Consider the following 21,600-nt stretch of genomic DNA (forward strand, 5'->3'; position numbering starts at 1 on the left):
GGAGCTGCTAATGGCTTAGGCAGCACTTTGTTTCAGGCAATATCTTAATGGCTATCCAGATGGGTGGAGCTACTGTACTATTAAAGGAATTGTTAAGTGTAAAAATGAAAACTGGGTAAATAGATAATCTGTACAAAATAAAAAATGTTTTCAATATAGTTAAAAAAAATGTCATCTATAAAGGCTGGAGTCACTGGATGTGTAACATAATAGCCAGAACACTACTTCCTGCTTTGCAGTTCTCTTGGTTTCCACGGATTGGTTACCAGGCAGTAACCAATCAGAGACTTGAGGGGGGGGGGCACATGTGTCATTTCTGTTGCTTTTGAATCTGAGCTGAATGCTGAGGATCAATTGCAAACTCAATGAACAGTTATGTCCCATGTGGCCCCCCTTCAAGTCGCTGACTAACTCAGAGTTAGAGAGCTGAAAAGCAGGACAGGCTATTTATCCAGTTTTTATTTCACACAAACTGTTCCTTTAAAGTAGCAGGTTTCCTGTTCATGTATGGGATATCGAACAAGACTTCAGCTCAAATTATTTCTTGCATGTGGATCCTGGGAAAATCCCCAAAAAATTTATTATTCTGTTAGGTACCACTATTGTCTTATGAGGTTATGATTAAACAGCCAACAGCAAAGGGCCTGCTAGGATATTTCTGCTTTAAATAAAAAAGGAGGGCCACTCAATGACTATGTTATTAGCAGACAGGGGAAGCCAGACCAATTACATCATTGCTTTAGTCTCTATGGTTGTTATTCATTACTGTACAGCACAGCCTATGATTAAGTGCCTATTGGCATGAAACGCATAAGGCTATGTGTTGATCTACTTTGTGGCCTAAATAAAGTTCTCAGTTCTTTTACAAGCCTGTTTGTGAGATATGTGAATGCCTGCCGTTTTCTCTTTTGATTGGATAGCTCCACTTCAAGCTGTAGGTCTGGGGCATCCAGGCCCCACATATTACTGGTGAGACAATAAACGTTTTTACATTGGGACTTTTTCCTTAAAGTGCATTATAATCCATCACTGACCAAAAGTAAGTCAGAATTCAGGGTTCCCACAGCTTAGGATATCCTGCAGCGTATGCCAGTGGTAGTTTTAGCTGACACTCAGCAGCCCATCCGAATACACGGTTATTTCTAGAATGTACAAACACTATTGGTTTCTACATTTAACAACGTGAACATGATGCAAGAAAAGGAAAGCGGTTACATGTGTGAGATTAAGTAATGGGCTGTTTCATACCTGATTCCATGTTGCGGTTATTCAGCAGCTGCATTTGGCTGTTGGGCAGGATCTTCAGCTCCACGCTGTCTGGAGACTGGGTGTTGGTGTGTGAGTGGGAGTTCCGCACTGCATTCAGATACTGCAGCCTATTAACCTGTATTTAATCAGGTATATTATATGAAGCACAATAGAGGAGGAACTAGAAGTTATATGCTGGTAATGAGAAATAAAAGGTTTTGCTGTACGTAGGAATCATTTCATGCATTAGGAAAGTTTATAAAGGAGAAGTGAACCTTCAGGGGGGAAACCAAAACATTTGCTAGCCTCTGAATGTCTCCCTCACTACAACCTTTTATATTTGCATACCCAAGGCAGAATGCCACAGGGTCTGTATGTATGTTTTTATATAGAAGATTTTGAGTTACAGAATACTCCTTTTTTGCTTTGTACCTTAAGCTCACCCATAATGGATACTAAAACAGAGTGCTGTAGACCATCTATCCAGTGTGCATGGAGAAAATAATTTAGCAGCTTGCAAAGCTACCCAAGGCATTATATATACCATATGCTATTAATCCTAAAAAATGACCTTTGTTATGCCTGTTTAGCGACCCATGCCCTTTACTACTAGATCCTAATATTTACTCAGCTCCAATAAAGTGTTAAATACATACACACACTTGGAAGGGATTGCTATACAATTGTGGGCATTTAGTCAGACCCCACACTAACAAAGCGAAGAAATCCCTTTGGGTTTCACAGTTAGTGATGATAAGCCTTTTCAGCTCTTTTCACACCGCTGTTTAGATATCCAGGTTGCCAGCCCAGGACCACTGACAAAAAGACTCACAGAGAGTATTTCTGTACTGTGCTAGTGCTACATAGGGATGTAGCGAACGGCGGAAAAAATGTTCGCGAACATATTCGCGAACTTGCGACAAAACATGCGAATAGTTCGCGAACGTCGCGAACCCCATAGACTTCAATGGGAAGGCGAATTTTAAAAGCTAGAAAAGACATTTCTGGCCAGAAAAATGATTTTAAAGTTGTTTAAAGGGTGCAACGACCTGGACAGTGGCATGCCAGAGGGGGATCAAGGGCAAAAATGTATCTGAAAAATCCATTGTTGACACAGCGCTGCGTTTTGTGCTGTAAAGGGCAGAAATCACACTACGTCACTCAGGTGATGTTTCTGGACACGGAATGTGAAAAAGCTCACACAGCTAGGTGGCACTTGGTTAAAGACTGGGCAAATAATGCCTGCAAGGTCAACGTATACACTACAGCCGTTGGATACGGAATATATTATTGCTGCTTGAAAAACGTCACTCGGGTGGTGTTTCTGGAGACGGTATTATTATTGATATTTAGACAGCTAGGTGGCAGTTGTTTGAAGAACAGATGCAGATGAGAGATCAGCAGCAGGACAGCTGCCCACAGCAGCTACATACAGAGCACTGCAGTAGAAGGTAGATTACTAGCCAGCAAAGCTACCTAACCTAAAATGTCCCTCAAATCCCTGCAGAGTTCTGTCCCTACAATACAGAGCAGTATCAAGTAGATTACTAGCCAGCAAAGTTACTATCAACTGTCCCTCAAATCACTAACAGCTCTCTCCCTACACTAGCTCTTCCAAGCACACACAGGCAGAATGAAAAAACGCTGCAGGGCTTCAGTTTATATATGGAAGGGGAGTGGTCCAGGGGGTGTGGGGGTGGTCCAGGAGGGAGAGCTTCCTGATTGGCTGCCATGTATCTGCTGGTCTGGGGTGAGAGGGCAAAAATAAGCGCCAGCTAAGGCGAACCCAAATTGGCGAACGTCGCGCGACGTTCGCGAACATTCGCCGAACGCGAATAGTCGATGTTCGCGCGAATTAGTTCGCGGGCGAACAGTCCGCGACATCCCTAGTGCTACAACCCTGAACAGTATGACATGAGCACATACAAAAGTAAAATCCTCCAGCATGTTGCACATTCCTGCTTTCAAGCAATCCAGCCAGTGCATTCCAGCAGGGATAATCTTCACAGCCCCTGGCAAAAAACCCTCCCCCCTAGTGTATATGCTGCAGGCACAGCTAGTCTGGTAGGAGCAAGTCACTCTGGGAGCTACTGTCATGGCAGCTTATTAAAACCGAATATTAGCTTAATTTTTATTGTCCAATTAACCATTTGTCATTTGGTGAGCTGGGACACAAGTATATGGCAGAATATTTATCCAGTTGATATGGAACTATTCCCAGCATTCCCCAACATTCAAACCAAATGCTAGTCTACACAAACAGTTCAGTATTGAAATTTCCGGTTGCCTGGTCTGGAGTCCGTTCACTAAAGATACACACCTCACAATATTGTGTGCAGACTGAAATGAGCACAATTATGCACCCCCCACTGGATTAACCAAGTACAACCAGTATTTAAAACATACAAGGCATTAAACCAACATCAAAGTGTTTTAAAGTACGGTAATACAAATATAATGCAGTGTTGCCCTGCACTGGTACAACTGGTGGTGTGTTTGCTTCAGAAACACTACTATAGTTTATATAAATAAGCTGCTGTGTAGCAATGGGGGCAGCCATTCAAAGGAGAAAAGGCTCAGATTACACAGTAGATAAACTGTAGAATATAATGGTGTTATCTGTTGTCCACTATTTAACCTGTGCCATATAGCCTTTTTTCAATTTCAGCCATTGCTACACAGCAGCTTGTTTATATGAACTATAGTAGTGTTTCTGAAGCAAACACATCAGTTTTACCAGTGCAGGGCAACACTAAATGACATTGCCATTACTTTAAAACACTTTAACTTGATTTTAACCTTCCTTTAAGTAAGATGATCGGGGTTAGAAACATAGGCATCAGCCTCCCAGCAGCTGCGGCAGCAGCCCCCAAGACAAACTAGCTCTTGTTTCTCCTACAGTTACACTCCTGAGAATTATAACATTATAGAATACTTGCTACATACCTTGACTATCTGCAAGTCACTCAAGGCTCTCACAGTGTAGTCTGGATAGTAGAAACTGGAATCTGTAGGACTGTTTTGAATACCAGGGGACTGATGACCTGAGGAATACGGCACGAGTGACAAAAGGAAAGCAATGGTGATTGGGATGATGTGGTTAGTATACGGGAAGAAGTACAGGCATGGGATCTGTTATCCGGAAACCCATTAACCAGAAAGCTGGGAATTAAGGAAAGGCCATCTCCCATAGACTCCATTATAATCTAATAATCCAAATTGTTTTAAGATGTTCCCTTTTTCTCTGTAATAATAAAACAGTACCTTGTACATGATTCAGACTAAGATATAATGAATCTTTATTGGAAGAAAAAACAGCCTATTGGGTTTATTTAATGTTTACATGATTTTCTAGTAGACTTAAGGTATGAAGATCCAAATTACAGAAACATCCATTATCTGGAAAACCCCAGGTCCCGAGCATTCTGGATAACAGGTCCCATACCTGTATTCAGATTCTACATTGGAACTATAAACCTCAATAGTTTAGACCAGGGCAGGATAGCAGAAATCTGTATAACCGAATTGGCTCTTACCTAACAGACAGGGACTCAGTGCAGCTACACCATAGTAGGTGAATGCTCCATTCTCAAACTTCAGCCCTTCTTTTCCAATTTCCACTTGCACCGTACCCTAATACCAAAACAGAATTTGTAAAAGCCTATGACTGGAAGGCTGACCGTTTTGAAATGACCGTCCCCTAGAGATCACCTGCAGAATTAGAATGAAGTAATCCACAGGCTGGCTGCGTAGGTATAGAAAATGCTCAGGACACAGACGATCGCTGTCATCAAACTTCACCTCCTGGGTGACTCCTGGGAGCTTTAGTAGGTTTAAGAGGGCTTTCTCTGAAACCCTGGAGGTACCAAATAGATCCACTTCTACCAAAGACAAGAAGAGGTTAAGTGGCAGGGAGGGAAAGCAGCATTGTAAAGAAAAAGAGTGTTATTATTACTAGCTTATATTTGTAAAGCACCAACATATTCCACAGCTATGTACAACAGAAGGAATTATACCGTGAATATACAGATTCCATACCAAAATATAACCCATACAAGAGGTAAGGAGAGCCCTGCTCAAAACAGCTAAAATCCATTGGGTGACAAGACCCTGGGGAAAGAAACACCCAAATAAGAAATGAGCATCCCCAAGTATCTGCAACTATATAAATTGGTGCACCAGCATTGAGTGACTGTTAAAGGAGAACGAAGGCTTAACTAAAGAAGTCGGCTAGAAATTTTGTACATTATGTGTTAGGCTTCTGTATTATCCCAAGGCAACCACATCCCTTTAGCAGTAAAGATCTGTGTCTCCAAAGATGCCCCAGTAGCCTTCCATCATCTTTTCTGCGGATTCACTGCACATGCTCTGTGCTGCTGTCACTTACTGAGCTTAGGGACCTACTCACAATATACAGTACACATAGAATAGAAATGTAACAATATAAGGCTGATTAGTAATAAATACAGATAATTACTACATGGCAGCACAGAAACCAGGGCAATTAGCATCAGAATTGTATAATCAGCCCTGTAGCATCAGCTTATATTACAGACCAATCTCATTTTCTGCTTGATAATTTGTGACGATCCCTAAGCTTAGCTTCTCAACAGCTGCTCACTGAGCATGTGAGTGTCGCAGACGTGACAAGTTTGAAGTCCTGGATCATCGCTGCTATTGAGAAGCTCGGTATATAAAATATGGCATTTTTAGCCATATTTATTTTTAGGGTTTAGTTCTCCTTTAAGGTGGCCATACATGGGTCGATAAAAGCTGCATACAGACCGAGTTAGCAGCTTATTGGCCCGTGTATGTGGTCCACCGACGGGCTTTCCCAACTGATATCTGGCCGAAAATGGGGCAGATGCCGATCAGGCAGGGCTAAACATCCCGTTGGATCGCAGACCGCATCTGTTCTCAAGGTGGGCATATCGGGGAGAAATCTGCTTGTTTGGCAATGTCTCTCTGAGTATGGTCACCTTTAGTGGATAAAGAGGCACACAAGTGTTTCGCTGTCCATTTGGCAAGGCATTTGCTGGAAGAAAACAAAAGCAACTGCTGCCCCATTTTAGTCGGGTGAAAAGTTCATCACTTTAGAAAGTCTACACGCAGGAGTAGTGGGAGAAGTTCATTAAATTAAATAATACATATGATGGTTTGAAAATAAACATGCAGCACTGACTCTACAAAAATAAGTGGTGGCCATGGATAAAACTAACCCTGAGTCAGAAAGCGCTGTGTTGCCAGCAGAAGCTGGGGCGACATTTTAACCTTCTGTTCGGCTTCTGAGCTTCTAAAGAAGGACAAGTCATCCCCACCACGGGGTATTACTATTGGCTGTACTGGCTGCCTCTTCTTTTTTACTTTGTGCCCTGTGGAGAAGTAAAAGGTACAGCAAATATTGCCATAAGTAGGTAATGATATTCTCTCATACGCTCTACAATACAGTAACATGTCTGACCTCTAAGCAACTTCCAGTTGCATTTAAGAGCAGTCTTTATCATGCAGGCAGTGTTTTTAACCAAAACAAGGTAGTAAAGTATTAGAAATTGTGTCAAATTGTTGTACATTTAATTTTAATATATATTGATATTTTATATATAGTTGTGGTGCTTTAGATCACAACTACTTTTTCAAGACCATAAGCCTAAATATTCCAATTTACTGCAATAGGGGGTGATTTAAAATGGTTTGTTCTTCAGTCCCCATATCTGGATTGCGTAAAGGGATTCTGTCATTTTTATGATGTCGTTTTTATTTCTATTTTTACACTGCAAATAATTCCCGCTACAATATAAAATTTAATTCCTGTAATATTGGTGTGTAGGCAGCCATTTAAGGTCATTTTGCCTGGTCATGTGCTTTCAGAAAGAGCCAGCACTTTAGGATGGAACTGCTTTCTGGCAGGCTGTTGTTTCTCCTACTCAATGTAACTGAAGAAGTTGCAGTGGGACCTGGATTTTACTTAGATCTACCAGCCATCTGTTATCTTATCGATAAACTGTGGTGTGGTAATGGCGTATGCTCACCCGGCAGCACGTATCCACGTGATCGATGCTCTCGCGAGAGCCCGGCCACTTCGCTCTGGCTTTGGCACCACAATATCTCACTTGCTTCTAAACACTGAACAAGACAGAGCTGTTCAGCTGTTATCTTGTGTCAGGGAGCTGCTTTCTCGTTACCTTCCCATTGTTCTGTTGTTAGGCTGCTGGGGGAAAGGGAGGGGTGAGATCACTCCAACTTGCAGTACAGCAGTAAAGAGTGACTGAAGTTTATCAGAGCACAAGTCACATGATTGGGTGCAGCTGGGAAACTGACCATATGTCTAGCCCCGTGTCAGATTTCAAAATTAAATGTAAAAAAATCTGTTTGCTCTTTTGAGAAACGGATTTCAGTGCAGAATTCTACTGGAGCAGAAGGGGCAGATGTGAATAAAAAGTACTTAGCTCTGTTCCTAACCACCAGGGTAGCAACTACAGAGGAAGCAGACGCTGCAGGGGGCCCCCAGGAGGTATAAGGGCCCCAGGAAGCCCTAATTGATATACAATTTCCATCATTATTGGTAATAAAAAGGTCACCTTCTAGGCATTTTGGGGGCCTGAAAAATAATTTGCTGTGGGGTCCATTAATTTCTAATTACACCACTGCTAACCACACATTGATAACAATGGCCTTACTGCAGTCCTCTGACTCATCCAAAATTTCTGATTTTATGATCTCCTCTATGACATCTTCGAGGGTCACCAGTCCCATAACTTCATAGAACGGATCTCCTTCTCCCTCGTTGTTCACTTTCTGTACGATGGCCATGTGGGACTTGCCTAAGAAACAAAGTCACAGAGGAAGGATTGCCAGGTCGAATTTAAAACACAATTAAAAAAGAATGCATAAATGATGAAAAAGACCAAAGGATGGACAAATATTATACGGTTGTACTTTCATTTCAATACAAATACACAGAATACAGTAGAGGAGGGTGCAGTTTTCATATTTCAGGGACACTCCAGGGACAATATCTTCGGTCCCTTTTATTTGAAGTATCTCCTACCTCCTGTTTCTGATTAAAGGGGTTGTTCATGTTTGCGTTCACTTTTAGTATAATGTAGAGAGTAATGTTATGAAACAATTAGCAATTGGTTTTCATTTTTTATTATTTGTGGTTTTTGAGTTATTTAGCTTTTTATTCAGCAGCTCTTCAATATGCATCTTAACCAATCTGGTAGCTAGGGCCCAAATTATCCTAGAAACCATGCATTGATTTGAATAAGAGACTGGAATATGAATAGGAGAGGCCTGAATAGAAGGATCGGTAATAAAAAGTAGCAATAATTATACATTTGTAGCCTTACAGAGCATTTGCTTTTTAGATGGGGTCAGCGACACCCATTTGAAAGCTGGAAAGAGTCAGAGGGAAAAGGCAAATAATTATAAAACTATAAAAAATAAATAATGAAAACCAATGGAAAAGTTGCTTAGAATTGGCCGTTCTATTATATACTAAAAGTTTACTTAAAGGTGAACCACCCCTTTAACCTAAAAAAGACATACAGGCTTGCTCAAACACTCATACAGCTCTTGCATTCACCACAACCCCTCACCCTTCTTGAACTCCTCCAGCACAGCTTCCAGCTTGGTATCACTGAACACAAAGTGGACAGGATGGCTGTAAAAGCGAGTGATGGTGCTCAGTGAAGTGCAGTCTTGTGGGTCCACAAAAGCCAGGTCCTTGACATAAAGGATATCCACAATATTGGAGCGCTCGTTCTCATATACTGGGATTTGGGTATAGCCACCCTCCATGATGCTGGACATGGTGTTGAAGTCTAACAAAGCATCACTGGGAAGCATAAAACATTTACCCACCGGAGTTAGAATATCCTCTACGGTCCTATTCCTTAGGGCCCCCTTGCTGAATTCATCCCTCACCAATTCACTGTAGGGGTCTCCACATCGGGCCATTTCCAAGATACGGACTCTTAGTCGGCTGCAGCTTGGATCCTGCCCAAACGCTGTCTCTAAAAGCCATGACATAGGGAATGAGAGGAGCCCTGCCAGGAGCAGGAAGAAATGTGTAAGCCATAGGCACTTGGGAGCTAGGACGGGCCCCCAGCGAGAACTTACTGCAGCTGGTAGCGCCTCACCAGCCAATAAAAGCAATCCAGCTGCTGAGAATATGGCTGCAGGTAGTGAACCTATAGCATGGTACAGCAGAACGGCCACTGCAGAGTTAGTAAGGCAGCACAGGGCCAGCATGGAGATCAGTGTGTAGCCGCCCCAGCGCGTCCGGAGGGGGTCCAACCGAGTGGCCCCGTGTCTTTCACTGGGACTTCCCCAATCTCGCAACAGGCCAAGCTCTGGGGGTTCCAGGATTAGAGTGCTGAGCTGAAGCCCCCTGAGCAAGCCAGACAGAAGGACACACAAGACAATAAGAAGAGCCAGGAGCCAGGAAGCCAAATAATGCCTTGCAGCGGTTTCAGAAGGTTCTACTGGGGAAACTTCATCCCTAAAACTAAACAAGCTGGAGCTGAAGGAGCCCATGGTACACTGTGGTTCATCTCCTTGCCAGGGCGGCTTCTCCTCTTCCTCACCAGCCTCCAGGACTGTAATGAGTGTGTCTCCGCCGGGGAATGGGGCCCAGCTGTTTCCTTTGCGGGTGCACAGGGGGTACATGAGGCCTCGGTCCTTCCTCTCATTCACAGCCCGCACAGTGACCAGACCTGAGTGCTCGCTACACACTCGGAACTCTTCCAGCAGTTGGAGGGGCGAGTCTGGCCCTGGGGAACAAGTCTTGTTTGTGGGGCTGCCAATAGATACCCAGGGCCAGGTGTCATTTCGTAGCCCCGATCCATAAAGACGGAGGCGGAAGGAAGAACCAGGGCGAGCTCTGATCACTCCGCCACTCATTGACACGCCACTTCCCTCCTCCAGCCGCAGTCCTAACACCCGAGCTTCAATACCGCCAACGTCTTGCGCTGAAGCCAACCCGGTGTCACCGAACCCGGCCAGAAGCAGCAACCCAACCACGGCTGCCGCCATGTTGGTGGAGGCAGAACAGCCTCTTCTATGCGTTTGACCCCTCGACCAATCAGATGGAAGCCGCCGCTTTCGCTCCTCCAGTGAGAAGCCGAGTGAATAACTAGAGCCTATAAAAAGAAGGAGGCGCGGCAGAGGGCGTGGCTACACTGTAAGGCAAATGTAAACAAGGAAAAAAGCACTGGAAGATTTAAATCTTTACTAGTGAGGTGTTTATTGGCTACACTTCTCCTCACGGACAAGGCCCCTCAGGTGTTGTGACCTGTTCCGCACATGCTCAAAAGAATAACACCTAACACTGTATAAGGGCTTGTCATCCTTTCCCACCGGTCTGAGCTTGTTGGAGCATTGTGGGAGTTGTAGTAATACGTTCCTCATATCCATGAAAATCCAACATATTCTCTCATATTTAAATCGCCTGCTTGGGCAATTCTTATAAGCAGCCTCTGAGCCTGCACCTTGTAAGGACCAATAAAGAACCTTACCATAATATTTGAAAAGATCTGTCATTAATGAAGTCCAGTCAGGGGTCCCAGGAGATCTGATGGGGGCCCTGGTTCTAAAGCTGCTTATGTTTATAGTTTATTAGTGTTGTTTCAGAATGTGCAGGTTTGATATGTAACTGAGTATGTGATTGGCTGTCAGTTACTGGGATATAATACCTTATCTCGGTGACATCACTCCCAGCTCAGCTGTGATTGGCTGAAAGCTGCAAGGAAGGTGATTTAACGGCTCAGGTACAGATGACCGTTATTTCATTTCTGGATTCAGAGGTAAGTGCAGCTGATCCATCCACGGGGAACAGGGGGGGCATATTTAGATGATACAAAGGGCAATTTTGGGTGTTTTGTCACCCATCATTTATAGTAGCTTGGGTAGTGGGACCATCACTCCCAAAATTGACCCACTGCCTACCACTCTAATTGCTTGGGGAGCTGCTTGTCATGGAACTGTTCCAAATGGCATCTGTGTGACAAGCAGAGAAGGGGGGGGAGTAATTTAAGGCAGCTTGGCATGACTTTCCTGCAATAAATACACTATGGTGGTATACATTGTGCTCTCTGGGTATTACCTTCTAAACATGTGAAATTTCTGCAATTGTACACCGGGACTGCAGCCTGTTGAGAGGCACTGAACATATATTTAAATAAAAAGACAACTCAGTACATATATCTAGATATTACACTTATACAGGGTATCACCTGAAAATGGGTTTCTGATGGCAACCCTGACCCCCAATCTACTAACACACGTGGGTGTTAAAGTGCCTAAAATCTCCCCATATGCCATCTCTAATGGGAGTGAGACCATAAAAACGTATAGTTCTAAGGAAATATGTGTTTAGTTTACTTGTTGTTGCATTTGAACCATTAGACCATTTTCTCTGCCTCTGCTGTAAATACCAACGGTCATATTCCAACTGTCATTTTCCAACGGTCGCATTCATCCTAGCAACAGTCAGTGGCCTCAGCACTAGAGTGGGTGATAGTTCAGAGAGGCTTAAGTAGAAAGACAAGTAGCACAAATCAGAAGAATAAATGTCTGCCCTTAGGATTCCTGGCATTATGGGTGCAGGGGCACTGATCAGTGCACAGCTGGTTATGGGAAGCAGGCACAGTGGGTACATACAGGGGGAAAGGGAAACCAATAGGAATATGGAGATGATCCCTGTATTAATATAACCAATAAATCATAGAGCATGATGGGATCTGTAGTCCTGTTACAAGCCAGTCGTGATCATGACATTATAAGCAATATAAATGCTACCTACCTCTTATGGTCAACCCTTATAGTGCATTATGGGAGATGAAGGCCCTTTCCACATGCCAGTGATAAAAGCCTACATCCTGATTGCCCAACATTTTTGTCAGCTAAATAGCACACGCAACAGCAGTCAGGCTCCCTCACTTCCAATTACAGCCTTATAGTGGATAGGATATGTAGTTTATGCATTGGCATACTATTTTTAATCACAATGTAGAAGGATAAAGAGCTGACATTGCCATTTAGGGCATCTGGGGCTCTAGAGGTGTCGGGGTCCACAGCCCCCATTATGCTCCTGCTCACAATCTCTTATTATTTCTCCCCAAAAAGTGAAATATCCCGAGCGATTTGAGAGAGACAGCAATTTGAGAGTGACAGTGATTTCAGAGAGCCAGCGATTGTGGGAGAGAAAGATTGTGAGAGAGAGACAGCGAAACAAGAAGAGAGAGAGAAGAGAAGAAGAGAGAAGACAAAGAAGAAAGAAGACTTGAGTGACCCCCTGCCAGAGTTTAACAACATCCTCCCATTCAGGATCCTCTGGACAAAGGTACTGGTCCTGTATTTCCCCCTCTATAATATGTGCTTGGAACAGTAATCACTTGGCTGTAGGAGTTGCCATGCTGCTCGTTATAGATGTAGCTATAGCTGTTCTTCTTTATTCTCACCTGTATATTTGTGAGTTGGGGGATTTATCTTTAGTCTGTCCCTGTAGTTCCCCCCCCCCCGCAGGCTGATCCCAACATACTATTGTCCCTGAAATTCAATGTACACTCCCCACTCTAGCAATGTACTTTATCCCACTAGTATAAACTGGACTGTATGCTTTTCTATTCCAGGGCACCCCTAACATGGGACTCCGCTGGAAAATTTCCAGGGTGGGGCAAATAATGTATTATGTAATTTAGGGCAGATGGGCAGCCAATCATAGCATTCGAATAGTTCTAGTTCAACAGGTTCAGTAGACTCACAATAAAATAGGGCATACTATCATGGCAAATAAATCATTTTAGTAAATATGCTTGTTCCTATGTGCTGTCCCTTTACATACGGCACCTCTCCACATTAACTCTAACCTTCCCAAATCTCTATTTTATATTACAGGGGCGTCGAAGATGGGTTTGTGTTCAAGCAAGAACCGCCTCTACATAAAAGACTATCGCCAGGTAAGGCTGCTCTCTAAAGTGGCTGCTGACAAAGGTACCTTCCATGTAAATGTCATCAAATAGAAATATAACAGGGTTTAGGTTAGCTATTTGTGAGAGTTGACATATTATTTGCTCTGTCTATAGAAATCAATGTAACAGCTCCCCTAGTGGTAATAAATACATATTGTTTTGTTTATTCTGCCTATGGGAAGAAATTGTCACTTCCATTATTACTGGGGATTAAACACAAACTACTGGAAACCTTAAAGGACCAGTAACATCAATTTAAATAAAAAAATCGTTAGTATAGAATGAAAAAAAAACCACAAAGACAAATTTTAGTTTTAAAATACTAAGTCTTTATTAAGAAATAACTTACCGAAACTCCGCTTGCGCTCCTCTTCAGAAAAGGCGATCCATTGTGCGGCGCTCGATTTCTTCTACCTGCCTTCCTTATAGGAGAAAGCCAAGGAGGAGAAATCGAGTGCCGCACAATGGATCGCCGGATCACCTTTTTTGAAAAGGAGCACAAGCAGAGTTTTGGTAAGTTATTTCTTAATAAACACTTAGCGATTTAAAAGTTTAATTTGTCTTTGTGTTTTTTTTTTCATTCTATACTAATGAGTTTTTTTTAAAAAACATTGATGTTACTGGTCCTTTAATATCTTCTTGTTTCTTACATTTCTCTAGGGCTCACAGTGGATCTACAGGAAGGAGGAGAGGATCTGTAAGATCGCTGATTTGGAGAGCATGAGGAAAGACATCATAGGCGAAATCAAATGGACAAGTTATGATTATTGTATGGCCAGAGACAGCCTCGAATTCAGCAGGTGGTGGAAAATCAGATTTATGGCTGAGGTCCTGCAGGACAAGATGAAGGCCAAAGCCCAACTGAAGTCCCTCTACAAACAACTAGAGGAGATAAACTGGGCAATTTATAGGAAGTACATGGATACATATCCAGGTGCAGTATCTGATGAATATATTTGTTCAATTATTATTATTTTGTAATAGGGCTGATTGCTACTGATTGAAAGCCATTGCAATACTGCGATTTTCTGAAAAACAACCTCAAAAAGAACATATAAATCCTGTGCCGCTGAAACCTATTGAGATGCCTTAGAAACCAATGGGAAGTGTCTTTATCATTGTGGCAAGGAATTGGGTTTGATCAAATGGCTTGAAAATGCAGAGAAACCTGCGATTTGCAACTTGTCCCATAATCACAGAAAGCCGAGGGAAATGGTACAACCGCATTGAGTAATGTTAATTTGCTTAACTGCCATATTTCTGATTAAAATGCCCCGAAATGTTACAGAATGTCTCCAGAGATATCACCTGCTAAGGTAAAAACCTTTGGTACAAGTTTAATATTATTTTTTTTTGGTTTTGCAGAGAGCCCACCAGCCATCAGCACCACTGCAGTTTACTCTGTACCAAGTATTGATTTACCTCTGTGTAGGTGATCTTCATGACACAGAGGTGAGTGAACCATTCACAATTCCATCAGCAGTGCCTCTACTCCAATACACCACGATTCCACCAGTGGTGCTCCTCCTTACACCTAAAATATGGTTCCATAGACAGGAGCACCCTTAGGCCACTCGGTAGACCCTGCATTCCTTTTCACTCCATCCCTCAGACTGCAGAAGCCGGGTCTGCAGGCTCCCTGGGGTCCAATGGAATGAAGAGGAATGCAGTGTTCACCTAGCAGCTTAAAGGGGCTTGTGTGTATGTAGCCATATTCCCCTCTGTTTCAATTCCCTGCACTGTAATTCCACCAATGGTGTCCCCTTACACGTAAAATATGGTTTCATGTACAGGAGCACCCTCAAGCCACTCGGTAGACCCTGCATTCCTTTTCATTCCATCCCTCAAGACTGCTAAAGCCGGGTTCTGCAGGCTGTCTGGAATGGAGAGGAATGCAGTGTTCACCTTGTAGCTTAAAGGCGCTCATGTGTATGCTGCCATATTTCCTTCTATTTCCATTCCCTCCATCGCAATTCCAACCACAGTGTCCCTTCATTCCCCCTAAATATGGTTCCATAGACAGGAACACCTTTAAGCCACTCGATAGACCCTGCATTCCTTTCCACTCCATCCCTCAGACTGCAGAAGCCGGGTCACAGGCTGCCTGGGGTTCAATGGAATGGAATGTAGTGTTCACCTTGTAGCTTATTGGCGCTCATGTGTACGCTGCCATATTCCCTTCTGTTTCCCTCACCCTGCTTCTCTTTATTTAATTTGGCGCATTGATCCTGGGAGCAAATCCGATCGTCGTTAAGGGGTCAGGAAGGAATTTTTCCCTCTAGTAAGCAGATTGTCTCAAGCTTGCCAGGTTTTTTGCCTTCCTCTGGATCAAATAGCGCAGTTTATCTAATTATTATCAATAAAACTGTGACTTACACAGATTTAACATCAAGCTGCTTTGTGTGTGTCTTTATTCTGGGTATTGGTCACATTTGGGAGGGGTAACATATAGATGGGGTAGGGGGTGTAAGAATGGAACAAATAAGCAGAGAAGAAACACTGGAAAGTTAAAGAAGAATGAAAGTGAAATTTACTCATGTTCTTGTTTTATAAGAAACCCAATCAGTGGAAACCAAGTGAGCTGCAAAGCAGGAAGTAGTGTCTATTCTGTTAAACATCCAGTCACTCCAGTCTTTATAAATTAAATTTTTGGCTAACTATATTACAAAAAATGTTGGTGTTACAGTTCCTTTAAAGATAAGTTCTGTCATCCCAGTGTCATTACTATAGAGAATTGACAGGGCTGGTAAACACTTGTAGGCTGCAGCTACATTTATATGCAAAATATATTTGAATAAGTGGATAGAAGTAGAATACACAGGACAGGATCTGGTTAATACTTTGCTGCACAAGGGAGATGAAGGCGAATTATAGACTGAGAAGACTAAAGGCAAAGGTTAAAGTAAATGTATGTGTGCACTTTGTGGAGAACTTGAGATAGCATGCTATATTTTCCCTTGTATTAGTATAATGGAACACCAAAGGTTTTGTTGAGCAAAATGTGTGACAATTCATTCTTATGGGAACAGCTTGCAAGTGCTGGCTAATGCAACACTCAAGCGGCAAATGCTGGGTCCATACAGAGAGTAGACGTCAATGACTGTTCCTTTAAAAGAGGCTAGTATGTGTATAGGATATTTTTCATTCTTTAGGCTAATCAAAAGGCAGAAGAAATTGTTGCAATTTCCCATTGACTTAAATTGGAAGCTTGTGGTCTAGGGCACTGCCAGACGTATTCTTCACACTGCTGCTACTTCATCTACTTACCTAAGACAGCTGCAAAAATTGGAAAGTGGCTCATTTTTAGGCCAAGCTGCTTGGCCACTTCCTGCATTACAAACTGGTTGGTGGTCAAATTCTTACCATTCCAACTGAGTTTGAGGGCATGGGAGCTGTAGTATGAAGGGATGTTACAGCAGGCTTCATGTACACTCATGAGCAATTAGTCCATTAAAACCTGCTTACCAGGTGTAAGATTTAAAAGGTATCAGTACTAAGATTAACTGGCCACAGCATAGAATACACATCAAATTCATATTGTAAAATTCTGCATATTTCACACCTCTAATCCCCCCCTGCATTGTTCACACCTGTAACCCTCTATTGTTCACACCCCTAAAGCCCTGTACTGTTCACATCTCAGACTGAAAGTGCCCACACTGTTCACACCTAATACAAACTGCTGGAGGAGCACCAGCATTTTGTCACTGTATGTAGCACAGTATGAACTGCTCTTATTAGTCGTCCTAAAAGGTTTCCCTGTCTCCTGCTGTAGTCTGCCTTCCCTATGCTCCCTGTTTGTGCCATACTCTGCCTGCCCTATGCCTCCTGTGTGTGCCATACTCTGACTGCCCTATGCCTCCTTTGGAAAATCAATATGGCAATTGATTTTAGCTATTTTATTGCAATAAACAGTGAAAGAATAAGAACAGGAGAACTTCTCCTCGGCAGCTTTCTAGTTCTTCTGAGCAATCATGGGAGGAAAGGAAGGTCCCGAGAGGGTTGTATTTCAAAGTCTTGTAAGTCTAGTGATTGTGAATCCCACTTGGAGTTGTTTGCCTTAAAGGGGTTTTTCACCGTTAAGTTAACTTTCAGTATATTATAGAATGGCTTATTCTAAGCAACTTTTCAACTGGCCTTTAATTTTTAAAGTTTTTGAATTATTTGCCTTCTTCTTCTGACCCTTTACAGCTTTCAAATGGCGGTCACTGACCCCACGTAAAAACAATTGCTACTTTTTATTACTCATCTTTCTATTCAGGTCTCTCCTATGCATATTCCAGCCTCTTGTTCCAATGAATGCATGGTTGGTAGGGTAATTTGAACCCTAGCAACCAGTTTGATAAAATTGCAAACTGGAGAGCTGCTGAATATAAAGCTAAATAACGCAAAAACCACAAACAATAAAAAATAAATACCAATTGCAAATTGTCTCAGAATATCCCTCTCTACATCATAGTTAACTCAAAGGCGGACAACCCCTTTAACTGGGGTCTCTGACGTTTTCCAGCTTTCATTGACCCCATGTAAAAAAAAAAAAAATGAATTTAATAAGGATATGGTCACCCTTGATATCAGAGCATCTTTTGCTGTGGAATCTCAGACAAGGGAATCCTAACAGATGTCAAATCCCCCCCCCCCCCGTTAGCCAGGGGGAAAAAAACACACAAATAGATGAATAATAAGTTATTTATTGAATTTTAATAATAATGACAACGTGTAAAGGCATACTGAATAGCATTGAATTACTAGTTAGTGATGGGCGAATTTATTTGTCAGACATGGATTTGCGGCGAAAAAATTTGCACATGTAAAAATTGTCAAACGGCAATATTATTTTTACTCCCATTGAATTTAATGCATTTTGACAAAAAAATTGCTGCGCGTCAAGATTATTTTGACGGCCATTTACTTAAATGTGTTTCGCAAATTTTTCGTCATAACCGGATAACTGTAGTGTACGTACCTTCAACGGGATACACCATATCTGTACTGCCACATTGATAACTGAATTGATGCTGCTAAGGTTGTTGGTTATGTAAATACTATGTAAAAAAACAAAATACAATAAAAATAAATTTGGGGAAAAAACAAATGCTCTGTAAGGTTACAAATGTGTTGTTATTGCTACTTTTTATTACTCATATTTCTATTCAGGCCTCTCCTATTCATATTCCAGTCTCTCATTCAAATCAATGCATGGTTGCTAGGGTAATATGGACCCTAGCAACAAGATTGCTAAAAATTGCAAAGCTGAATAGAAAGCTAAATGGAGAACTAAACCCCTCTTTTAGGCTAAAGTCCCTACTGGCCTCCCTCCTGCACAGTGCAACAGCAGATTATGTGTCCCCTCTAGGAATACTGACCCACACCTGCAGAAGAGCGCAGCAGAGCTCACGGGCATCATCTTCGTCAACTCTGTATTCTTCGTGAAGTGAACGGTGTATCGTCACATGCGCAGTTGGTACGTTACAACTACGCATGCGCTGAAAATAATGGAGATTCCCAAATGGCTTCACGAAGAATACCGAAGCAACGAAGATGACGCCCGTGAGCTCCGTTGCTCTCTTCAGCAGGTGCGGGTCAGTGTTACAGTAGGGGGGCATGTCACAGTCAGTCGGCGGGGGGCCCTGGACAGTAGTCCCGGTGGGCCCCGGGCTACCCTGGTTCTGGCCCCAGAGGGGCTGCCAGTGTCGGACTGGCCCAGCGGGACACTGGGAAAAAACCCAGTGGGCCCGACCCTTGTGGGTCCCTGCCGGGCCAGACCCCATCTCCCTATATTTCAATTTTGAAAAAAAAAGTTTTCTGCGCATCGTCGTCTGGGTGCCGACGTTATGGAGTGGCCAGCCCAATCCACGGACCTTAGTAGAAAACTTGTGGGGGGACATAAAAAATGCTGTTTCTGAGGCAAAACCGAGAAATGCAGAATTGTGGAATTTAACAGGTGGCAGAAGTTGGTGGACTCCGTCCAACACAGATGTGCAGCAGTTCACAGAAACACTTCTTATACAACTACATATAAATTGTCATTCAATGGAAAGCAAAATCTTGAATAATTTTTCAGTTTATACAGTGAATGTTTGAGTTTGTATAGAAGAAAGCAGACACTGCTATTTTTTGGAACAGCCTAATATTCCCTTTTCTTCACTTTCTGTAAAGGAATAACACAAATTTGATAAGCTACAAGGATTTTGAGCTTTATTCACTTCTTTAAACACATTATTATTTTGACCACAACTGTATCTAATGTGCAACCCTTCGAATTTTGTTGAAGTACTCCAGAGCACTGGGATGCATGCAAGCGTCTTAGGGCTCATACATACAAGCATTTTTCCCCCCTCCGCTCTCCTGTATTCAGTTTTAACTGGTTTCACTGCATTGGAGCGCAGGATGAAATGTATTCTTTGATTTCTTCTGGTGCTGTAATCCCACAGGCATGTGTAAGCGCCGAATGCAGGTGGAACAGAACATGTTCTGTTCCACCTGCCAGAACATGTTGAGTGTTGTAGGTTGGGCTTTCCCGATCTTAATTTCTGGCCGGCAATGATGCACACAAACCCATTAAATAATACACTCTTTAATAATTAAACAATTCAGAATATATAGCCATCCAAAAAATCGTACCATTCTTCCCCTCTGCAAAAAGGCAAAACAAAAAAAACAGGAAAAATAAATAAATATTTGCAAACAATTCCTTTTTTCCCCCAACAGTACAACGTGTTATTTTCCATTCACTGATCAGGAGGGCCCAGCCAAAAAGAAAAGGCTATGGCTTGTGCAGATATAGAATCTGGAAAGTTCACTTATTAGCAAGCACAAGGTTCTTTTTGGAAACAAAAAAAAAAAAAAAAAAAAAAAAAAAGGTGGGGGGGCAGTAGGTAAAAGGTGGTCAGCTTCATCCAAAAAATGCAACTTCAACTTGCTGGAACCTGTGTGGAACTCTTGTGTGTTCACTACTGGAATTTCCAGAATTGAAGGAGATACTCCTGCAATAATACTTCTTCTCCTTCAAGCAACAGTAGGTCATTAGAAAAGGCCGACATCTTGCGGATACAGTGCAACAGGGCATTAAGAGAATTATTATTATTATTTCTGTGATAGTTCCCCCTTTAAAGGAGAAGGAAAGGCTTGGTGCACTTGGGGTGCCAAATGTTAGGCACCCCCAAGTGATTGAAACCCCAGGCTGGTGCTCCTATCAGCAGAAAACTGCACCGGCCCGGGATTATACCAGTGAGCCCCACGGAGCGATCCACTTCTGTCTTCCTCCTTTTTCAAATTTCCCGGGGCAGACGAATGCACAGTTGAACGAAATAGCCGACTTTTTCGTTAAAATTCAGCTTTTCGTTCTACTCCACATGCGCAACTGCGTGAAGAAGGAGGAAGATGGAAGAAGATCGCTCAGTGGTGCTCACTGGTATAACCCTGGGCCTGTGCAGTTTTCTGCTACAATACAATCACTTGGGGGTGCCTAACATGTGGCACCACCAAGCCTTTCCTTCTCCTTTAACTCTTAGTTTTGTACCAACAAGAATACTGTAAATTTCTTCAAAGAAAGCACAGAGAAAAATGTCTAGGATGAACCAATAAACCTCCGTGAGTGCAGCAGCAGCAGCAAAGACCACATACTTGTGTGAGATTAAAGGGCAAGCACATGACAAAGTACACTGCAACAGAACAGGGTTGGGTGAGTGAGTCTTACAGTGGGGAAACCAATTAGCAGCTGGGAGAGGGAATTGTGATGTGAAGTATGCGAGGATCTTTTGCACAAAATGCCATGCTGCTTCTACGTGCAAGAACATTTTGTAACATTCATGAATTTGCAGAATTAAACTGAAAGCCATGTGCTTCCGTTGTACCAGGAAAAGTGGTAGTGGGATTGCTGTGCATAGCTAAAAGCATTAGGGCATTCTTTGTCCTCTGGGGAGTGAATGTGACATTGCTCAGTGCCCCGGTAAACCAATGTGACTTTCAGACTATGGGCCAACAAACTACAGTTCCAGTGAGCAAGCACCCAACTGCCATCATCAGCAATGATATTTAAATAGGACACCGAACCTACTACATATCTCCTTACCTGCCTGAAACTACAGCAGCACCTCTTGTACCTATATGAACAAAAGTTGTAAAGTTGTCAGGTATAGCAGCTTGTAAACATCTGATAACACCACGCAGTGCTTAAAGGAACATGAAATGAAAATGTTTTTAAATAATAAAAATATAATGCAGTGGTAAAACTGATGTGTTTGCTTCAAAAACACTACTATTGTTTATATAAACAAGCTGGTGTGTAGCCACGGGGACAGCCATTCAAGCACAGGATACACAGTAGATAACAGAAACTCTGTAGTACATAATGGTGTTATCTGTTATCCACTATTTA

The 21,600-nt window shown here is 42.5% G+C and overlaps 1 protein-coding gene across 1 annotated transcript; it reads right to left on the minus strand.

Moving 5' to 3' along the window:
* Positions 1 to 426: 426 nt before the first annotated feature.
* On the minus strand, positions 427 to 12,333 carry LOC121402031 (metal transporter CNNM3-like). Its single transcript, XM_041587753.1, has 8 exons — positions 12,280 to 12,333; positions 8,847 to 10,425; positions 7,926 to 8,069; positions 6,468 to 6,620; positions 4,960 to 5,129; positions 4,785 to 4,881; positions 4,195 to 4,292; positions 427 to 1,384 (listed from the first exon to the last, which is right to left on the minus strand). Exons 1-8 carry the CDS (start codon positions 12,331 to 12,333, stop codon positions 1,226 to 1,228), a joined length of 2,454 nt encoding a protein of 817 aa, XP_041443687.1. The 3' UTR covers positions 427 to 1,225.
* Between the last annotated feature and the right edge of the window lie 9,267 nt (positions 12,334 to 21,600).

This window comes from Xenopus laevis, chromosome 3S (assembly GCF_017654675.1).
Source record: "Xenopus laevis strain J_2021 chromosome 3S, Xenopus_laevis_v10.1, whole genome shotgun sequence".
NCBI classification, from domain to species: domain Eukaryota; kingdom Metazoa; phylum Chordata; class Amphibia; order Anura; family Pipidae; genus Xenopus; species Xenopus laevis.

Bases quoted from the DNA above. Each gene is read 5' to 3' on its own strand.
- LOC121402031 (XM_041587753.1), bottom strand. From the start codon at position 12,333: ATGGGGGCTGTGGACCCCGACACCTCTAGAGCCCCAGATGCCCTAAAT. The intron at 4,882-4,959 runs GTGATCTCTAGG...TTTTGGTATTAG, and splicing joins ACTTCATTCTAATTCTGCAG to GGTACGGTGCAAGTGGAAAT. The intron at 4,293-4,784 runs GTAAGAGCCAAT...CGTATTCCTCAG, and splicing joins ACTGAGTCCCTGTCTGTTAG to GTCATCAGTCCCCTGGTATT.